Below are 19,727 nucleotides of genomic sequence, written 5' to 3'. Positions count from 1 at the left end.
TTTGTTGACAAGATCTCCTTAGACTATATTAATACAAAGATTTAGTCCCATAACATTTGTATTTCATACATACCGGCTTTTGTTACAAGGATAGGCAAACAGGAGAAGCACATATGTAGTTATTATAATTATTTTAATTGATTTGCTCTCATTCAGAACTCTGAGAATAAAAATTATGCTAAAATTCGATTCTGCCTGTGTTCAAGGATAACTGTTTCTGAGTTTAGCAATGATATTTGTAAATGCTTCTTCAGATCTTGTTGGGTCAGAAGCATAACCACTCTTCTGTTTTTGTTTGTTTTTTTTTGGTAGGATGATGAAGTGGTTCTGCAGTGCACTGCAACTGTTCACAAGGAGCAACAGAAATTGTGTCTTGCTGCAGAAGGATTTGGCAACAGGCTTTGCTTTTTGGAATCCACGTCGAATTCGAAGGTACTGCTGAGTGTTTTAAGTGTCATGTATGAAGCAAGGATATAGTTATAATGTTGCTTGCTTTGGTGCCCCTTCGAAGTTTAATTGTTCCTTTGTGAAGGCCCTTTGGCTGGACTCTAATGCTGTGCTGTCTGTTTTGGGCTCACTTTAAAACTAGCTGGCTGCAGAAGTTCATCTCAGTAATCTGCTTGTTATTTCGGTTGTCTGAACTCAGTGGTAGTAAGCCGCAGTGCTATTTTTGTGTACTGCAATTCAGAGACACATTGGATTACTCTGATTTTAAGTCCACAGGAAAGAGAGCAATTATTCTGTTTGTGATAAGTTTTTATTCTGTGACATTCACGTTGAGCTGATTATTACTTTAAGTCCTCCTAATTCCCTAACCAAGCAGAGTAATAGTGCAAGTATCAAAATTATCTTGTCTAATCAGTTATGTAAGCCTACTATAACTCTGCTATGTATGCAGTAGATACAGTAGTTTGAAAAATTAACTTTGCTATTTGTTGCAAAGGAGAGGTTTTGTTTCACGATCACATGCTCAAATAAGTGTTTTGAAGACAAAAATGTGCCTTCTGAGGGCAGAACTGGTTTTGTGGCTAAAGTAATGGGTATATTTGGACATTTTATTTATACGAAAGGAAGAATGTTGCTTAACATACTTGTTTTTTCTTCAGCTAAAATATAAATGTTTGATGAGAAAATAAAATAAAGGTGAAGCATCTGGAAAGACATCTAGAAAGATTTAGAACAAAAATGGTGGTTTTTATCTTGCCAACTTCCATAACATCACTGTGATTCTCTCTAATACATTGTAAAGTAATGCTTCATTTTCTGTCTCATCATTTTGAATGTATTATTCATAATAATAAATTTTTCACTAGGATATTAATGATTCATTATAATAGCAGTGATCTTGATGAATTCATTCATGCCGCTCTGTTTTAAGTGAATCTTCTTAATAAAAATATGCTGGGATGGAAGTGGTTGCAGTGCTAGTTGCCTGTAAGGCCAGAAAAATCTCTTTAATGAATTTATTATCATTCAGTAAGTTTGGATATTAAATCTACAGTTTCTCTCTCGCTATATAAAAACTTCTGAACTTTCTTGTCTTTAAGGAATACAGCGTGAATTTCGTGTCAGTTTCCTATGCTTGCTTGTTGATGCTGCTTTTCCTCCATGTTTTGTGAACCAATATTTATTCTGCTCATTCTCCATGAGCTTGGGGAAAAAAAAAACAAACAAAAGAAAACCCATGCAGCTCATCCTTGTTTTAATTTTTAAGGGCTGATAGTTTCTAGAATAAGCTCATTTGAAGTCATTTGGAGGTATAAATACTGAGGGAGCCATAAAATTACCAAATCCTTAAAGCAAAGTTGACTGTAAATAAGAGTAAATAAAAATGTTTTTCTTCATAATATCTGTGTCCATACAATGTTACTATTGCATTATATAAGGAAGAGCATAGAAAATATTATAAGAGGCTTATGATAATTTGAAATCAGAGTTCTTGAGCCAGTTAAAAAATTTCCCTGCATGTCTTTAAGACTTCTTTCCGGTTGTAATGGGATTGTGATGCACGTTTATGCTAACAGTAGTATGGCATCTGAATTACAGCCAGGTATCAAGGACAAGGTACCAAACCAAGCACCAGTAATAGGCCAAACACAAGTAACAGACCTCAGCTATTGTCCTGGACTTGCATTCTTGAAAATGCCTGATACAACCCCTTGCTTTTCTGCAATGTCCTTCAAGATGTGGCTCCTGGTGGTATAGCTGCTGTTTTATTATGACAGCTTATGTGCATGCACTTTCTTGCTCTGGGATCATTGAATAATTCACACTACAAAAATGATGGTCAAATTGAAGATATATATTGATAGAATACTGTGGCAACTACTGACTGTTAATACTTATTCCATTACAACAATAACACTGGCAGACCCATTATGAAAATTGTTTAATGAATTTTATTCTCTTCTGTTCAAGTTTGTAACACAAGTGTTTCTTTGGAGGGTTGTGTAGGTTCCTGCAGTATCAGTGGAGAACAGCAGATTTTGAAAACATCACACTAACAAAAGATGGATGATGATAGTTGGGCTAAATTAGCAAACACTTTAATAAGCATTATCAGTTCACATGTGTTCACATTTCAAAACTGTTTCCAAATTCCACTTTCTTAACTTCTTTTTGGAAGAAATCCGTGCTTGTCCAATCACTTTACTGAGCAAAAATATCCTCTTTACTTCTTAGGTCTGCAAGTCTATTTTTTTTCTGTATATCTTGTAAGGTGTTTGAATTTTAAATATGGAATTCATTCATATTTGGAGCTACATTACAGCTTGTTTTTGGGCTTGAGGTTGGTTTCTTTGTAGGAAATGGAGGGACATCTTTTGCTATTGAATTTGATATGGGACTCTTCCTGAGAAGAAATGCATCTCATCACAAAATGGCATTTTATGGAATCAAATTTCAAAGTACAGTTATATTTCTAAGTCTGTGAATGTTTTTGTGCATTGGTTTGATCGTTCTTACAGGAAGACAGCTGAGAGTTGGAGTTGTTTAGCCTAGAGAAGGGAAGGCTCCACAGAGACCTTATAGCAGCCTTCCAGTACTTAAAGAGGGCCTACAGGAAAGCTAGAGAGGGACTTATTGCAAGGGCACGTAGTGACAGGACGAAGGGGAATGGTTTTAAACTGAAAGAGGGTAGATTTAGATTAGATATTAGGAAGAAATTCTTTACTGTGAGGGTGGTGAGACACTGGAACAGGTTGCCCAGAGAAGCTGTGGATGCCCCCTCTCTGGCAGTGTTCAAGGCCAGGTTGGATGAGGCTTTGAGCAACCTGGTCTAGTAGAAGGTGTCCCTGCCCATGGCAGGGGGGTTGGAACTAGATGATCTTTAAGGTCCCTTCCAACCCAAACCATTATATGATTCTGTATAGTCTAGCAAGTGCTGAGTAAAGGGGAAAAGCACAGGAGGCTATTGTACAGCACGGGAGGCTATTGCCCTTCTTTGCTGCCAGAGTACACTGCGGGCTTATGCCCACCTTACTGCCCCCAGGCCCTTTTCTGCAAAGCTGCCTCCTAGGCAGTCAGACCCCAGACTGGGTCAGAGGGTACTCAGTCTTTGTACAGCAAATGTGTTCTTGATTTGAAATGAGTTATTAGAGCCAGTGGACGGGATTACAGTCATGAAGGACACACAGAGGGACTAGATTTTGTATTAGTGATAGCCTTGGAGAAATCAGGGATGTGTCTTTGTAACAGTTCTGTGAGTTCTACCAGGGACTGTTCTCTAGCTTTGACTGATAATGGGATAAAAGCTATTTTGTACTTTATGCTATCTTTATTTCATTTATTATCTTAACTTGGGAAGGCAAGTAAGATTAGTTGCTACACTTACTCTGTAAACACAGTTTATCTGCTACTTTCAGGAGTATAGCAGCTTCCTGATTGTTGCTCAGAGCACGTCACCGAATTCCTTGAAATGATCCCATATCTTCAATAGAAAAATAATAGATAAACAACATGTCAGGTCTAAATTACGTGTAATTTTATTAATAGGAGACAGTTTTGAGTATAAAACAATCAGGTTGGTACAAGATAAACACGACTACCTCATCTATAGAGGTGCAGTAGCTCAAGTGAAAAGTAATTATGTTTCAATCACTACTAATTTCAAAGCAGATCTATCTCAAAATAGATGTTGTTCCAGGAATAGGTTACACATTCCAAATGTATAAGAATATAAAATATATAAACCATCACAAATTTTTAACATTCAAAAAGTTGCAACAGCAAGAACAAAACCCACAGAAGACATGCTGAAGACAAAATTTAAAATGATTAGTTTCCTTATTTGATCCCATTATTTCTCCAGCAGATCTTGCTGAATCTAGAGCACAAATTTTAATTTCTTAAGTAAAAAGAAGAAATAAGGGATGGGTGTCAGAAAAAAAGCAAAAAAGAACATAAACTTTTTTGACAATAATCTAGAGGTAATTTTGTTTCATCAATGTTTGTAGTACTTTTAAATCTATTTCTTGTGTGGAAGACCATCCCTTTTATTAAAACAAGAATTATGGATAGTTAACTTATCTCAATGACTAGTGAGATCTATTTACATCTGAAAATTAGATTGTTAATTTTTATATATAAACAGGTTGCTAATATGAGGAATTCCATTCATTAAAAGATTATGCTGTCTGCAACTGAAGTAATTTTTCTTTAGACCTAAATAACACATGGACTGTTGAAAAGCAAATGAACTGGAGCTGTGTTTTAACAGCTCCTGAAAGCTATACTGTTCCATGGTGCAGAATGAAAAATACTCAGCTTTGGACCAGCCACAAATGGGGTTTTGATGCCTTGTGAACCACTGTACAGCAGAATACTGAGAGTGAGTTATGCTTTTCTAATGGCATAGCGTGTTTTTTCTCGTTTTCATGGCAGGTAATAAACCCACATACTTTTATTCTGTGATGCTCTGAGTTATAGAACTGCTTTACATCATTAAAAGGATGGATAAAAATGTTTTGTTGTAGTTTTCTTTTTTTTCCTCTTGAGCTCTCAGCAATTTGGACTTGAGAGAGAGAAGGATACCATAGTGAGGGTATTTGAAGATCTAAAAAAACTCCCTTTTTTTTTTTTCCTATTTTTTTAAGGCGGCAGTGTAATGTGTGATCCTATGGTTTGAATCTTCCAGTGAGCTGTGAATTACATTATAGATCATATGTTGCAATGCTGAGAGAAGAGTCCAAAAGCTTATTATGCCCCTAATAATTCTATTTGTAAAGTGAGGAAGGGCTTCACATGAGGGTAGGGCTTCGATAACTTTTTTCCATTTTTGCTTTTGAAGAATCCCTTTTCTCCTGTGGCAGAGCATGACTGCAACACCAGGAAAGGTTCTGCAGATTTGGTGCTGGACTGGCGTAGGCCAGTCAGCTGGGGCTGTCTGCTTCATGACCCAGAGCTACACATACCAGTGATACTCCATTCTTTGTTGGTCCCTAGATGCTACTGTTGTGTGAGGGGGTAGAAAATAAAGCCTGATGGTAAAACAGGCACACTGTTACTTGTGCTGCCAAATGCCAATTCTTTGAGGCTTTTCTTTGCCCTTTTTTTGGTCTGTTTTCAACAAGTAGGTGAATCAGCAGGAGCTGGATAGGTCGCTGTGCTGGAAGGGAAGAGGGGAATGGGGGAGAGGGAGGGTAGAGAAGGGTGGTCACCTGGCACAGGCAAGGTTGCAAGTATGATTCTCCAGTATTTACACAAGAAATTTCCACGCCAACAGTCAAATTCTGTATGGATGTGTCTAGAGAAGGGTGTCATCCTGAACTGTCCGCAGGGACACTGGCTTGAACTCCTGTACTCTGATTGCCTCTGGGAGAAAAACTCTTTTCTCCATTTGTCTTCCAGAGTGTAAGGTTTGAAGGCTTGTTTTGGCTTGTACAGCAAACACTTGAGCATGTTCTCAGTGGCCAAGGCAAATGATGTTTCTGACTCCAGAGAAACTGAGTCTGAAACTCTTTCTGACTGTCACGGTTTAAAGCTGGGCCAGTTATTAAACCTGTGGCAGATGCCCTCTGTTATCCCCCCCTCCTCCCCCCGCCCCCTCCTCCCCCCAAAGGGAAAGGGAAAGGGAAAAGGGAGAGAGACTTCCGGGTTGGAAAGTTAAAACAGTTTTAATAAACTATAATAATGAAAAAGAGTATAATAATAATAATAGAAATAATCAAATATATACAAATATATATACAAAACCAAGATTGAGCTCCCCTGAAGTCAGCCACGTCACCACCGGCACTGCAGGGCAGGCTCCGGGAAGGCCCAGGCTGGGCCTAGCAACGGTCGAGAGCTGGATTCAGGGATGCACGGATCGGGACCGGGGGCAGCAGGAAAACAGACGGAGTCCTCCTTGGACACCGGCCATAGCAGAAAGGGGCGAGACCCTCGTGATCCCCCCGCTTTATACTGAGAATGACGTGTGTGGGATGGAATACCCTCGATGGTCAATTTTGGGTCACCTGCCCTGTCTGCTCCCCACTGCAGCTGCAACCCCCCTTCGGCTCTTCACTCGTAAGCAGTGAGGAATTCAGCAGTGACCTTGGTTTCTCTAAGAATAAGTACAGCAAGAGCCTTACTGCACAACATCCCTACCGGTGCCTCAGCAATAAATACAAACTTCGGGCGTTATCAGTCTTGGAGGCAGACACTGTCTGCAAACATGCAGTTAGTTTCAGAAAGTGCAGTTACTTAGAGGAGACTTAGCTGAAAGCAAAAATCACTGAAAGGAAAATCGGCCTGGTTTAGGCCAAACCAGGACATTGACAGCTGAGGAACAGTACCTGTGCTGTGCACAGTTTTTGATTGCATAAATCCAAATGTATAAAAAAGCACATAGTGTCCATTAGTGTATGGATGCAAATAGATGCTTTTCGAGCAGTTACTGACATAATAAAATATGAAGTTTTAAAAATTTGATTCACACTGATGAATCGGATCAGCGTTGTCTGCTTGTGCTTGAAGTGGATCATTCTGGGAATTTGCCATATGGTAAGGTGGTGGGTTTTTTTTCTATTTTTGATAGCTGATCTGGTTCCATTCTGTGCTTATGTTTCCTTTGCATCCTTCTAAAAAAGTCAAAAAAGACTGTTGGGGCTTTGACAAGGCTTTGTAGCTGCACCTCCAAGGCCATCTTAATTGCTTTTGTGCCATGTTGCCAAAATGAATCTTCATATTTAATGGCAAAGATGACACTTAATCTTATGTAATCTCATGTTCAGAGGACTCCATTTAGCAGACATTCACTAAGATCATTGATTTTAATAATTTAAATGAAGAGTTGGTAATAAATTTATGTGTAGTTACACATTGCTTGCCCTACTTTACATACATAATTTAAACATCGGTGGAAGAAGTCTTCACAGGCATAGATCAGACAGGATTTTGTTCAAGGAATCATTCTTTCCCAGTAAAATGTTCCTTCATAGAAGCAATGTAAATAAGAACATAGTATGTTTCACTACATTATCATGTAGTTTTATGTAATACATAATTTATATAATTGTAAAGATTTTATTTATTATTTATGTATATCAGATTCAATTTTTATTCCTTTTAAATCTTGTGTAAATCCTGAGCCTAAATGCAGATTTTTGGCCATATCCATCAGACCTGATTGTGATCCTTGTATGTAATCCCAGCAACCAACAGAATTATGTTTTGAGATGGAAAGTGAATAATTTAAAATGAATGTGAAACATTCAGACTATGAAAGACACTGGGTCAGATCTCCATGGATGTAAAACAGCAAGCAATGGAAATATGGCTTCATATCAGCTGAAAATTGTGTGTAGTATTAGTAGGCATTATAATACAACTTAGCACGTTTGTACTGCCATCTGTAACACAGGTAGTTTTTAAAAAAAGTAAACAAAATGTATGATATCTTGCAAGGTATTACAAACTGAATAGTGTAATCATAATATATCTGATCTAGGAAATCTATTATTCTCATTGTTCAGATTATATCTCCTGTTGCAGCAGATACTTAGAATTTGAAATACATACAGGAATGGATTATTCTGACCTTACAGAAATGTTCATTATCAAATCTAGTGTTGTCAGAGATATACATTGAGTTTTAGCTTAATGAGGCACCATTTACTACCAAAAGGGAGGTTAAAACTCTTCCTATCTACAAAATGTACCTTCATAAATGTGAGAGTTTCTTTTTCAATCACACCCACTTATTTAATATCTAAAAGTAGGATATTACTATAGGCCAGTTCTCTGGATACCTCTACCAATAATTCTACTTGTTTGTTGGGGATGACTTTGCATTCTTATTATTAGTGATTTAGAACCCACGGGGTTTTATTATATGGCTTAAAATGTATTGAGTACTTGGGATTTTTTTTTTCCAAAATATATTTTAGAAATGTTAAAGACTGTTAGCAATAAAGCACTTAAAAAACAACCTCCAAAGGAAAGTCCCAAATATCTAAATATACTAGTAGACTGCATGACATGTAACCTGAAAATGTAGCACCATAAGCTGAAAGATAAAATCAAAATAATTTTTAATTAAGAGGAATTAATTAGGTGATCATAATACTCCAAGTGATGGCACTGGATGAAAGAGTAGTACGTATGATACGTATGCATACATGATGTCTGTTACCAACTAACCAGTTCAAGGCAAATTTCAAAATGCTCATTTTTTAGAAAGTGTTATTTTTTTCATACTTAGTAACATAGGCCATCCAATCAAGAAACTTAACCCAAAGCTGTATAATTTGTGTAATTTAACAAGAAAACCCATGAGGTATAATTTCTTCAGTCAAATATGTAGTTTGCAACTTTCGTCTTTATCTACATGTCTGTTAAAAGCAAACCAACCCTAATTGTTTACAGAAACACATATGATGGTGGTTGTTGGTGGAGGGTTTTTTTTTGTTTGGTTGTTTTTTTTTAATTGTAGTGGAACAGAAGTAGGAATTCAACTTCTGGTATAAAATTAGTGAAGAAGACGTGAAAAATCCCATTAAATCAGTTTTCCTTTATAACTCTATATCCCAGTAACTGTTTAGGTCTCTCATTATTTAAAGATTAAAATACAAGAAGGAGCAGATATTATGCTGGAAAATCTTGTCTGAGATACAGCTGTGACACAAGCACAGTTCTATAATTTGGTGAATTTTCTGCAGGCTTCTGAAAACCTGCCAGTTTGCTGGGATTTAGTTTCCGGGTCCTACCCCTTTTAGTACTGTTCCTATTAAAAAGGAGACTTGCTATTGCACGATACGCTTGTCTATTCGCATTTTGAACATTGTGTTCAAAGCAATGCCCTCACACAATTCCATAGTTGATAGGATTTGGTGGTTGGGTTTTTTTTTTTCCCCATTTAGCATAGAAGTCTTGGGACTTAATAATCTTGGGACTAGGTGTTAAGGACTGGAAGCAGATTCTTTGCCTTCACCAAATACACTAACTGTACTAACATACCATAAGAAAGTCATTGAAAGATAAATGAAGTGATACATAGAGCAAAGCCAGAATATTTTGAGGTGGGAGTTGTACATTCATGTCTGATGAAAGTTACAACCGATCGCTACTCACTGCAAGCACGGCCCTGGCAGCTTTGGGCTTGCTGCATTACCCTGGGTAAACATCATGAGGTTACACAATGGCATGTTCTGCTAAATCCTCCAGAGCTCAGCATTTACAATATTTTCTCTGATGAGTTTATAGCAGAATGTGTTTCATTAATATGCACAGAGTAGTTACAAAGCAGTTGTTTGAATTTTAATTAGGCTGATATGTAGCTGCAAATCTGAAAACCTGAAAAAACAGATTCATAAATCTGTGTGTTTCAAGCTAAGAACGTGAAAGTACAAATGCTTATTTTAAGCACTTTAGACAAATGTATAAAGTAGCAGTGTCAAACTGGCTCTGCAGCCCTGCTGAACACTTGAAATCATGGTATTATTACTTTGTACTCAGTATTTTTAAGCACTGTTGGGCTGAATCTGGCTCAGCAGACTCCTGTGAATAGTCCTAGCCCAATGGGCTCTCAGAAATCAGGACAAAGGAAAGAGGCCGCTTAATGAGTAGATCTATGTGCTTCTTTGAGGTCAGTAGTATCAATTATATCTGGAAAAAAAAGAATAGCAATGAACTTTTTTTATTGCTGTTGTTTCTTAAGACTTTTTGAAACTTTTATCTTTTGGGTGATGATTTTCAGGATTCTAGACTTTTCCTCCTGGTTACCTCCCCAAGAAAAGTGAGGAAGAAGATTTGTGCTTTTTCAATAACAGAGGACATGCCTTAACTTGCTATCATAACAAGAGTAATTGCAACATTAAATTGAGGGTGTTATTTTATAAATAGTGTGGATCGGAAGGGGGAAATTGGGCAAGGGGAAATAGTTTGGAGGTTGAAAGTGTATGTTTTGTGTCTCTGTGCTTGAAACGCAAATGCAAGTTGTTTTTAGTAAACTTTCCTAATGCTGGGAGGGGGGTTGCTGTATATAAATACAAGCATAACCTTTTCTGGTTTCACAAGCAAAAAACCAGTTGCTTTGTTTTGCATTAAAAAACAGAGGTCAGATGGTAAAAAAAGTGATAATGTTCTTAAAGAGTATTCATAAATGCAGAGGGTCAGAGTTCGGGCTGCTTTTCCTGAGTGTTTCATTATTTTTGAATAATTGCTGGAAGTTTGCTGTTTGTTTGAAAACCTGTAGATCTGAGTGAGGGGGACACAGCTGATACATGAACAATGAACCACACTGACATTTCCAGTCTGTTTTTTCTTACCGAATCAGCGTGTCTGCAATAGCTGCAGGATGGGAGTAATACTGTGGTTACCCACACTACAATTAGTAGCTTAAGATGTCCTTCCTCTCTGTCTTTCTTGACTTGGCCTTTTCAAATATCATTCATAAGGCAAAAGGAGTTTTACATTTCTCAGTGCAAGGGTCTTGTAAAGTAGTGATTGTGTGCAGTTGACTTTTGTGCTGCCTTCTATTTGGTAGTTGGGGAATTATGTGAGCTAGAAGGGATTGAAGCTAATGTTCTGCGTAATTGAGCATGAGACAATTTTTCCTTGTCTTACAGAAAGTGATAATCTTGTAAATATAGTGAGCCCTGTAAATAATACTAATCAATGTTTTTGAACTCCTCAGAAGTTCTCTCTTCCCTCCCTACAGGATATAAAGAATGTATTTAGGAGTGGGAAGCTTGTTCCATCTTTGAGGTATTTGTACTCTTTTCTTGACATGTTTACAAATATACCATCCACAAAAACGTTGCCTTTCCATGAGAGGTGGCTTTTACATGCCATTAAAAAAAGCATAGGAAACTAATGTCACTGGGCTGGTTTCTAAAGACTGATACCGTCTTCCCATAACAATCCTGCAAACTCTACCTCTATCCCACATCTAAATGTCTTTTAATGGTAACAGGGAGTTAGGAATTTCAGGTTTTCTTGGTGTTTCTCTGAATATTGACCAGTTCTAGTTGCACAATACAGTGTTCACCGCTGGTGATAAGGCAATAATTGAGGGAAATGTGAATCAAAATCAGTAACAGCCATTGTTCCAATGGCTTTAGAATAATAGAGGATGAATTAGTTTAGATAGTTTTGGATGCTTTCAATGGCTAAGGTGTGTATTGATCAGTAAAAGACACAGCAGGGACAAGTTATTTCTGTATGAAGGAAAATGCCAAAGCTCTGTGACATTTTGAGTACTGTGAAAGAAAAAGAAATGGGCACAGCACGGGACTTGCAGAAGATTGGACAGAGGCCCTAGAAAGCAAGCAAACATTCCGCTCAGTGCAATGTGAAGTATGAACGGACTTGCTAAGGAGCCATTTGAGTGTCCTTACTCAATAAATTGGAAGGTCCAGTAATACAGAATTTCTTCTTCCAGTGTGTATAAATTAATTGAGTATTAGACAATACAGAAAGGTCCATAGAAATGAAGTACAATTGCAATGAGGTCTTATTTTGAATATGAAACGTGCCTAGTGTGTTTGACTGTTGTAAGAATAAAGCTCAATATGCTTTGAGTGCCATATTTGATATGTGATTTGGTCAGTAGTACACTAACGATTTGACCTCTTTTGGCTGATATGGTTGCAAGTATGTACAGATTAATGACTATAAAAGTCTCACTTTATAAACTCAAAATGGCAAAAGAATCCTTTCCCGTTGTGTATGTTTCCAGCTTATTTATCATGGAGGTTAGCTGTATCTATAGTTTCCATTAAAGTTCTTATTTTCACATACGCATAACTGTCCATATAATTCTTATTAGAATTGTTTTATTTCTGTAGAAAAGGTGGATTACTTAGGAGAATTAATTAAGGAGAGTTCTGGTTATTTTTTTAGAAAATAAAGCAATACCAAACAAAGGCATTTGAAAGATTGTGTTAAATCCCCAGCATAAACATGCACCTTAGTAGAGGAGTGGAACATCTTTGCTTGGTAAGGTGAAAGTTGAGATATAGGTAAAATAAAATTAAAAGCATCTAGAAAATAATACGTGGTTGTGCATAACAGGTATCTGCAAAGGTCTTGATACTGTAGTTAACATCTTATGTGATGTCGAAATATGAAATTTTGAAAAGGAAGAACTTGAAAACTGTCATTATTTAAGGTCAAGGAGGAAACTCCAGGTTGGTGAATGATCTAAGTGAATGCGATAGTCGCACGTACGGGTGATATCTGTGAGCTTCTTGTTATACTTCCTCGAATGTGTATTCAAGAATAGCAGGAAAAGAGTAAAAGTCCACATATTTTGCCAGCTCCTTAAGACTGTCTTTACTGTTCTCTGCCTCTTGCTTTATTACCTCTTGCATAATTCACTTCTGAGGCAGGTGGGTTTTTTCCTGGGAAATGCGTGTGGGTATTTCTGTCTAGACGGAACTTTGTGGCAGCTTTTTGTGCTGGTATGTTACTGAATGATAAGCAGAGAGTCCTTTAAGGCATCTATTTGCTTAACAGCTTAGTAACACCTTAAACCAAAAGGGACAAAATTAGAATCTGTAAGAAGCTGAACAAATTATCACTAATTAGTCTTCCAAGCTTTCTGATTTTGTAGTTAATAAAGGTGCATAGTAAAATAAGTGCTTATTTTTTACGTTATGCAGCCTATGCTCAAATGCAGTGCCACGCACAGGGGCTTCATACATTTACGCATTTACAGATAAACCACAATTCAGAGTATACATGGTGAGATTTTTTTTTAAATAGATATTGATGTTTGAAAATATTGTTGCACTTTTTATGAGCAGTGAAACTCTCACAGTGTGTCCCTAAATCCATGAAGGATGTCCTGGCAGATAGTCTTTACTCTTAGGACTCCTCAAGTCTTTCTGTTCCTGACCCAAATATCTGCTGGAGTTTCTGTAAGACTACAAGAATTTCATTATTAAGGATGTATTTTTTTGAGTGAACAACTTTCTATATATCATTCTAATTGATTTGCTTTACAATACAGAGGCAAATGTGTATACCTTTTAAGATAAATGTGTAATTTTTGATGTAAATCAGATTAAAACAGTCTGGGATGCAAAATAATCTCGGGAACATTACACCCAGCTTGAATCAGAATGGACATAATACCTTTAAAAGACATCCAACAAGAGGGAGAAAATGAATTAAAGAACTGAGGTATGGTACACTATTCATCTTCATAAACTGGCTTTCTAATTTATTAATTTTTTGCCAGCCAGTAGGGGCTGGCACACCTGAATTTGAATGAAGCACATCTAGCTGCTGTAATGCTGGTGAGACAGACTGAAAATTCTGAGGGCGGTTGCATTTCATTTGTTTTGAATAATTTTTTTAATTGAATTAAGCACACGAACGAGTATTGACTCAAAACAGAATGTATGCATTATTCATTTTTGTTATAAAAACTGATTTTACATATGTGTAAAGAAAATATTGACTGTTAATATGCAATTTAGTACGTAAGTGCCTAAGTTTATTGTTGCATCTTGCCACAAAGGATTTTGATAGCTGTGTGCTTTGCTACTTTGAAACTGTGTTGCCCAGGAGAGAGCTGATAATGCATCTCTTTTCCTTCATTTAAGGGCAAGTCAGAGGTGACTCAGAGCATAAATTTCCAGTCCCCCATTGCAGCAATATTTGATAGGCACCTAGTTACACAAGTTGACTATTGGTTTCAGCAACATAAAATGGAAAGCGCTAATAGTTGAAAACTTACAATAAAATTCTTAGAAGTTAAAATTTGGTGTCCATTATTATGTTTTATAATTGATAGCTTATGAGATAAATAAGCAGGTTTTGCTTCTCTTAGGCATATTGTTTCACGTTCACTGCAAAGTGAATGAATTGCTTATTAGAGTTGGTGTAGGGTATTCTGAAAGGGTTACTATTTGTATTTACTTGGACTTCATATTTATGTGTTATAATTCCACTGTGAAGGCTTCAGCTATGGGACAAATTTAACATTAAGAGAATCTCTGCAAATAATGTCCTATTGGTTATTATACAGAGGTGAGATTTCTACTGAGACAGATCAGACCATGTCAGTTATTACAGCCACAAAAGTTGTGCACATTTGCCCTACTTGTTTGATCCTGAAAGATTACAGGATTCCTACTTTGAAATATGATTGTTGTAATGTGCATGGTTTATAATAAATCCGGTCAGAGATTAGGAAGATTTTCCTGTTGGGTGTCTGCTGTGCTTTCCAGAAAGGGGCAAAATAGTGTTTTATAAAGATCATCTTTCTGATGCTGCAAGAATCAAGGGTCAGCTGCTGCCTTCCACGTTCTAAAGCAATAGTGCCCTCTCAGAATTACAGAATCAATCAGATTGGAAGAGATCTCTGCGATTATCGAGTCCAACCTTTGACCTAACTCCACTGTGTCAACTAGACCATGGCACTAAGTTGCCACATCCAGTCTTCTCTTAAACACCTCCAGGGATGGTGACTCCATGACCTCCCTGGGCAGCCCATTCCTATGCCTAATAACCCTTTCTGTGAAGAAATTTTTCCTATGTCTAACCTGAACCTCCCCTGGTGCAGCTTGAGGCTATGCCCTCTAGTCCTGTTGCTGGTTGCCTGGGAGAAGAGGCCGACCTCCACCTCACTACAACCTCCCTTCAGGTAGTTGTAGAGAGCGATAAGGTCTCCCCTCAGCCTCCTTTTCTCCAGGCTAAACAATCCCAGTTCCCCCAGCCACTCCTCATAGGACATACCCTCCAGACCCTTCACCAGCTTTGTTGCCCTCCTCTGGACTCGCTCCAGAACCTCAATGTCTTTCTTGAAGTGTGGGGCCCAGAACTGGACACAGTACTCGAGGTGCGGCCTCACTGGTGCTGAGTATAGGGCGACAATTACTTCCATTGTCCTGCTGGCCACACTACTCCTAATACACGCCAAGATGCTGTTGGCCTTCTTGCCACCTGGGCACACTGCTGACTCATGCTCAGCCGGCTGTCCACCAATACCCCCAGGTCCTTTTCCGCCGGGCTGCTTTCCATCCACTCTTCCCCCAGCCTGTAGCGCTGTATGGGGTTGTCGTGGCCAAAGTGTAGGACCTTCTACTTGGTCTTGTTGAACTTCATGCCGTTGGTCTCAGCCCATCTCTCTAACCTGTCTAGATCCCTCTGCAGAGTCTTCCTACCCTCAGGCAGATCAACTCTCCCACCCAAAAACTGGTAATATCCTAGATTTTCCCATTAATTGTTGCAGTAGCTACAAATACAACATAATCTCTAAGAATAAAAGGGAACTGTAAAGTTTTTAATAACTCACATAAGATTAGCATAATAAGGTAGGATTTGCAGGATCAGCATGAAGTTAAACAAAAAATGTTTTCTTAATTTGGATGTGTGCCTAGAAGTTCTGTAGCACTGTTGATCCTATGAGATTTTTTTTTTATTAATTAGCATGGCATTTTCCTAATTACCTTAAAAATTAACACATTTACACTGCATTAGGGTGATATACTATTAGCTAATGTTCATCTATGCTTCTGGCTACAGCAGCATGTGGTGGACAAGCAGCTCACCATGAGCCAGCAATACACCCTTGTGACCAAGAAGGCCAATAGTATCCTGGGGTGCATTAGGATAAGTGTGGCCAGCAGGTTGAGGGAAGTTATCCTCCCCCTCTACACTGCCCTAGTGAGGCCACACCTGGAGTACTGTGTCCAGTTCTGGGCCCCCCAGTTCAAGAAAGATAAGGAACTACTGGAGAGAGTCCAGTGGAGGGCTACAAAGATGATGACAGAACTGGAACATCTGTCTTATGAGTAGAGGCTGAGGGAGCTCGATCTGTTTAGCCTGGAGAAGAGAAGACTGAGGGGGGATCTTGTCAATACTTAGAAATACCTTAAGGGTGGGTGTCAAAGGGATGGGGCCAGACTATTCTCAGTGGTACCCAGCGACAGGATGAGGTGAATGGGCACAAACTGAAACATGGGAAGTTCAATCTGAGTATGAGGAAAAACTTCTTTAGTTTGAGGGTGACAGAGCACTGGAACAGGCTGCCTAGGGAGGTTGTGGAGTCTCCTTCTCTGGAGATATTCAAAACCCGCCTGGACATCACCCTGTGCAACATGCTCTAGGGGAACCTGCTTTGGCAGGGGGTTGGACTAGATGATCTCTAGAGGTCCCTTCCAACCCCAACCATTCTGTGATTCTGTGATGTGTTGTAATGACTGTTCAGTTGACTGACCTGGTTTATACATCGAGGCTGAAATGTAGTTGTATGGCTCCTTACTCAATGACACTTTTTTCTATTGCTGAGTTTTAGATTTGTAAAGAACAGATGAAAAAGAGAAACAGCTCTCAGTAACGTAGATATATTGGACTTATGTGTAGTTAGAAAAGAGACCAGAGGGACAGGTGGAGGATAAGAGAAAAAACCTGTACTTATCCTTTATAGAGATGGAATGTATGTGGCCCTAAATCCATAAATAAAGTAAATATCATGCTGGGAATTACAACTTCCAAGCAGCTAAGACAATCTGCTCTGTTAATGATAGCCTCATCACCCTTGAGAACTCTGAGGATCCAAGTTGTTTCCTAATACCAAAACCTGAAAAATTATAATGTAAAACTTTGATGCTGTTTACAAGCAAAAAAAGAAAAGAATATAATTGTACTTATGTAACAACAGCATAAGAAGAAATAGATTTCTTGTGAATTTTTAAAGGAGATTGTGAGAGAGGGAAAACCCAAGAAACAGTTTCCTTCTGAATGTTGTTATACCTTCAGTTTGTACAACTTGCCAATGAACTGTCCCACTGTGACCAGCAGATGACATTCGCTATCTGGAAATAAGAGTAGGAAAGGATTTTGGTCTTCACTGTAGTGCGAACTCATATGTTGATGAAAACTAGTAACTCCTTGCAATAAGACATAGACTACTGTAGGTGAGTGTTTATCTTTGATATATCAACAGAAAGCATGCTCAGTATATCAAGATTTTTTCACTGCTGGGTCTGTCAAATCTAACACTTCATTAATGAGACAATACTGCACTTGGAAATGTGGATAACATAGAGAAACTTTCTCTTCTTATGGTCATTATACAATCTTTTTAAAAAATTAAAGCTATCAGTTGTTTAGGTCATATTAACAAGATATGATAAATACAGGTGATAAGCATGTAGTGGCATAGGCAACCAACATGACTCAACCACTGAGGACTTGAAGCTGGATTGTGTTCTAGGCTTTGAAAATGAATTGATGGCAGTGTATTTGGATTTGACCTCAGTTCCACCACTAGCTCTTTTTCCCTGTGTTGGTCTCCTTTTCCCTTGCTTTTTTATTCCAGACTCTATTCTGGTTTCATCCACCTGATATTCCTGTGAGTTCTCCAGTTTTATCCCCTGAAGCAGCTGTCCTGTGAACAAGGAGTCTTTAGAGCTTTCAATTGTTAACAAGAAACTTTTCACTAAGTCAAAAAAGACATTTTTCAGGGAAGTAGAACTTGACCGAATTTTCAAAGTTTTTCCTAGAAAAAGTGAAAAGCATACTTGTGACAAAAGGCCACTCACTCCTTTGTCAAACCGCTCTTCCAAAAACATGAGTGCATTACAGTTTTTAGATATAGTATCATAAAAATTTTTGAATGTTGAAAACTTCACTGCTTTTGATGGGAACAACTGTTTCAGATGGAATATCCTATAAATTCTCAGTCTTTTGCAGATGCCTTGTACAGAAAGTGATGATTTCAGACTGAAATAGTTATAAGCAACTGTTATAAGCAATAGTTATAGGGAAGTTTTTTGTAGGAGCTGGCCGGGCAACCTTCACGGTCTGCTAACGATAAACACGCAGGAGCTTGACACTGTTATTGAAAGGTCCTCTCTTCTGGAACTGAAACCATAAGACTCATAATTCATTCTCTGTCGTTCCTGTTTTGGGATTTGGTGAATATGATTTATCCTGTTTGGCTGACGGGATTTGTCAGAGCCATCTATTTCTGTACTGGGTCCATCTTCTTGATGACAAGCTGGAAAACATGGAAAGCTATGCCTCCTATGTAGAGTCGTAGAAATGGATGTTTTTACTTGGCAGTATTGAGTGTGTTTTATCACAATCACCAGACAGAATCTCATTTAGGTAGAAAGGACTGCCAAAAAGACTGAGATGTGTAATTTGAAAATAGATGATGAGTTCAGTTTCTTTCAGGCTACTCCCACAAACAGGACTACAGATGTTTTGCTTAAATTCTGTACTAAAGTTCATTTTCTGAATCCTCCTACTTGGATTCTCAAAGTTAGGCATCTAATAAATGTGCTAGTTTTAAAAAAGTTATGAACACCCACATCTTATTTTTTGACAATGATGCAAACTGTGGATGCTTTGTAAATCAGGCTGCTTAGTTAGGTGGCTTTTTAGGCACTGATGTGTGAATATTTAGTATACAGTTAGAGATTAAATACTTTGAAGTCCATTTCATTGGGAATTTGGTTAGAAGAGAAATACAAATAACCATGAGCCTAGGAAAACAACTAGGAAGCTTGCAAGTAACTAGGAAGACTAATAAAACTGAGGTAAATCTGCTTATTCTTAGAGAATTGTGTTGGCTGATGCGATTTATTATTCTTCAGTTTTGTACTACTATTTATGAGAAGTTCAGTTTACATTCACAGGATTATATTCATCATATCATATGAGCAGGTCATACATTATTGTGGCTTGTTAGTGTTGTGTGATCATCCAGAGGGACCTTGAGAAGCTTGAGAAGTGGGCCTGTGCGAACCGCATGAAATTCAACAAGGCCAAGTGCAAGGTCCTGCACATCTGTTGGGGCAATCCCAAGCACGAATACAGGCTGGGAGGAGAACAGATTGAGAGCAGCCCTGAGGAGAAGAACTTGGGGGTGATGGTTGATGAGAAGCAGGTTGAGGGAGGTGATTCTGCCCCTCTACTACACTTTCGTGAGACCCCCACCTGGAGTACTGGGTCCAGCTCTGGGGCCCCCAACATAAGAAGGACATGGAGCTGTTGGAGCGAGTCCAGAGGAGGGCCGTGAAGATGGTCAGAAGGATGGAGCACCTTTCCTATGAAGACAGGCTGAGAGAATTGGGGCTGTTCAGCCTGGAGAAGAGAAGGATCCGGGGAGACCTTATAGCAGCCTTCCAGTACCTGAAGGGGGCCTACAGGAAAGCAGGAGAGGGGCTTTTTACAAAGGAAGTAGTGACAGAACGAGGGGGAATGGTTTTAAACTGAAAGAGGGTAGATTTAGATTAGATATTAGGAAGAAATTCTTTACTGTGAGGGTGGTGAGACACTGGAAC

At 38.4% G+C, this 19,727-nt stretch overlaps 1 protein-coding gene across 1 annotated transcript in view; it reads left to right on the top strand.

The window, feature by feature from the left end:
* The first annotated feature begins 229 nt into the window (after positions 1–229).
* RYR2 (ryanodine receptor 2) overlaps positions 230–19,727 on the top strand; it is a 332,243-nt gene continuing 312,745 nt past the window's right edge. The window contains exons 1-2 of the mRNA XM_068395937.1: positions 230–238; positions 313–432. Of these exons, the coding sequence (XP_068252038.1) occupies positions 230–238; positions 313–432 (129 nt within the window). The remainder of the gene's footprint in view (positions 239–312; positions 433–19,727) is intronic.

This window comes from Nyctibius grandis, chromosome 1 (genome assembly GCF_013368605.1).
Source record: "Nyctibius grandis isolate bNycGra1 chromosome 1, bNycGra1.pri, whole genome shotgun sequence".
Taxonomy (NCBI): domain Eukaryota; kingdom Metazoa; phylum Chordata; class Aves; order Nyctibiiformes; family Nyctibiidae; genus Nyctibius; species Nyctibius grandis.
Note: the sequence above shows the minus strand (reverse complement) of the source record. Positions and strands in the feature narration are given on the sequence as shown.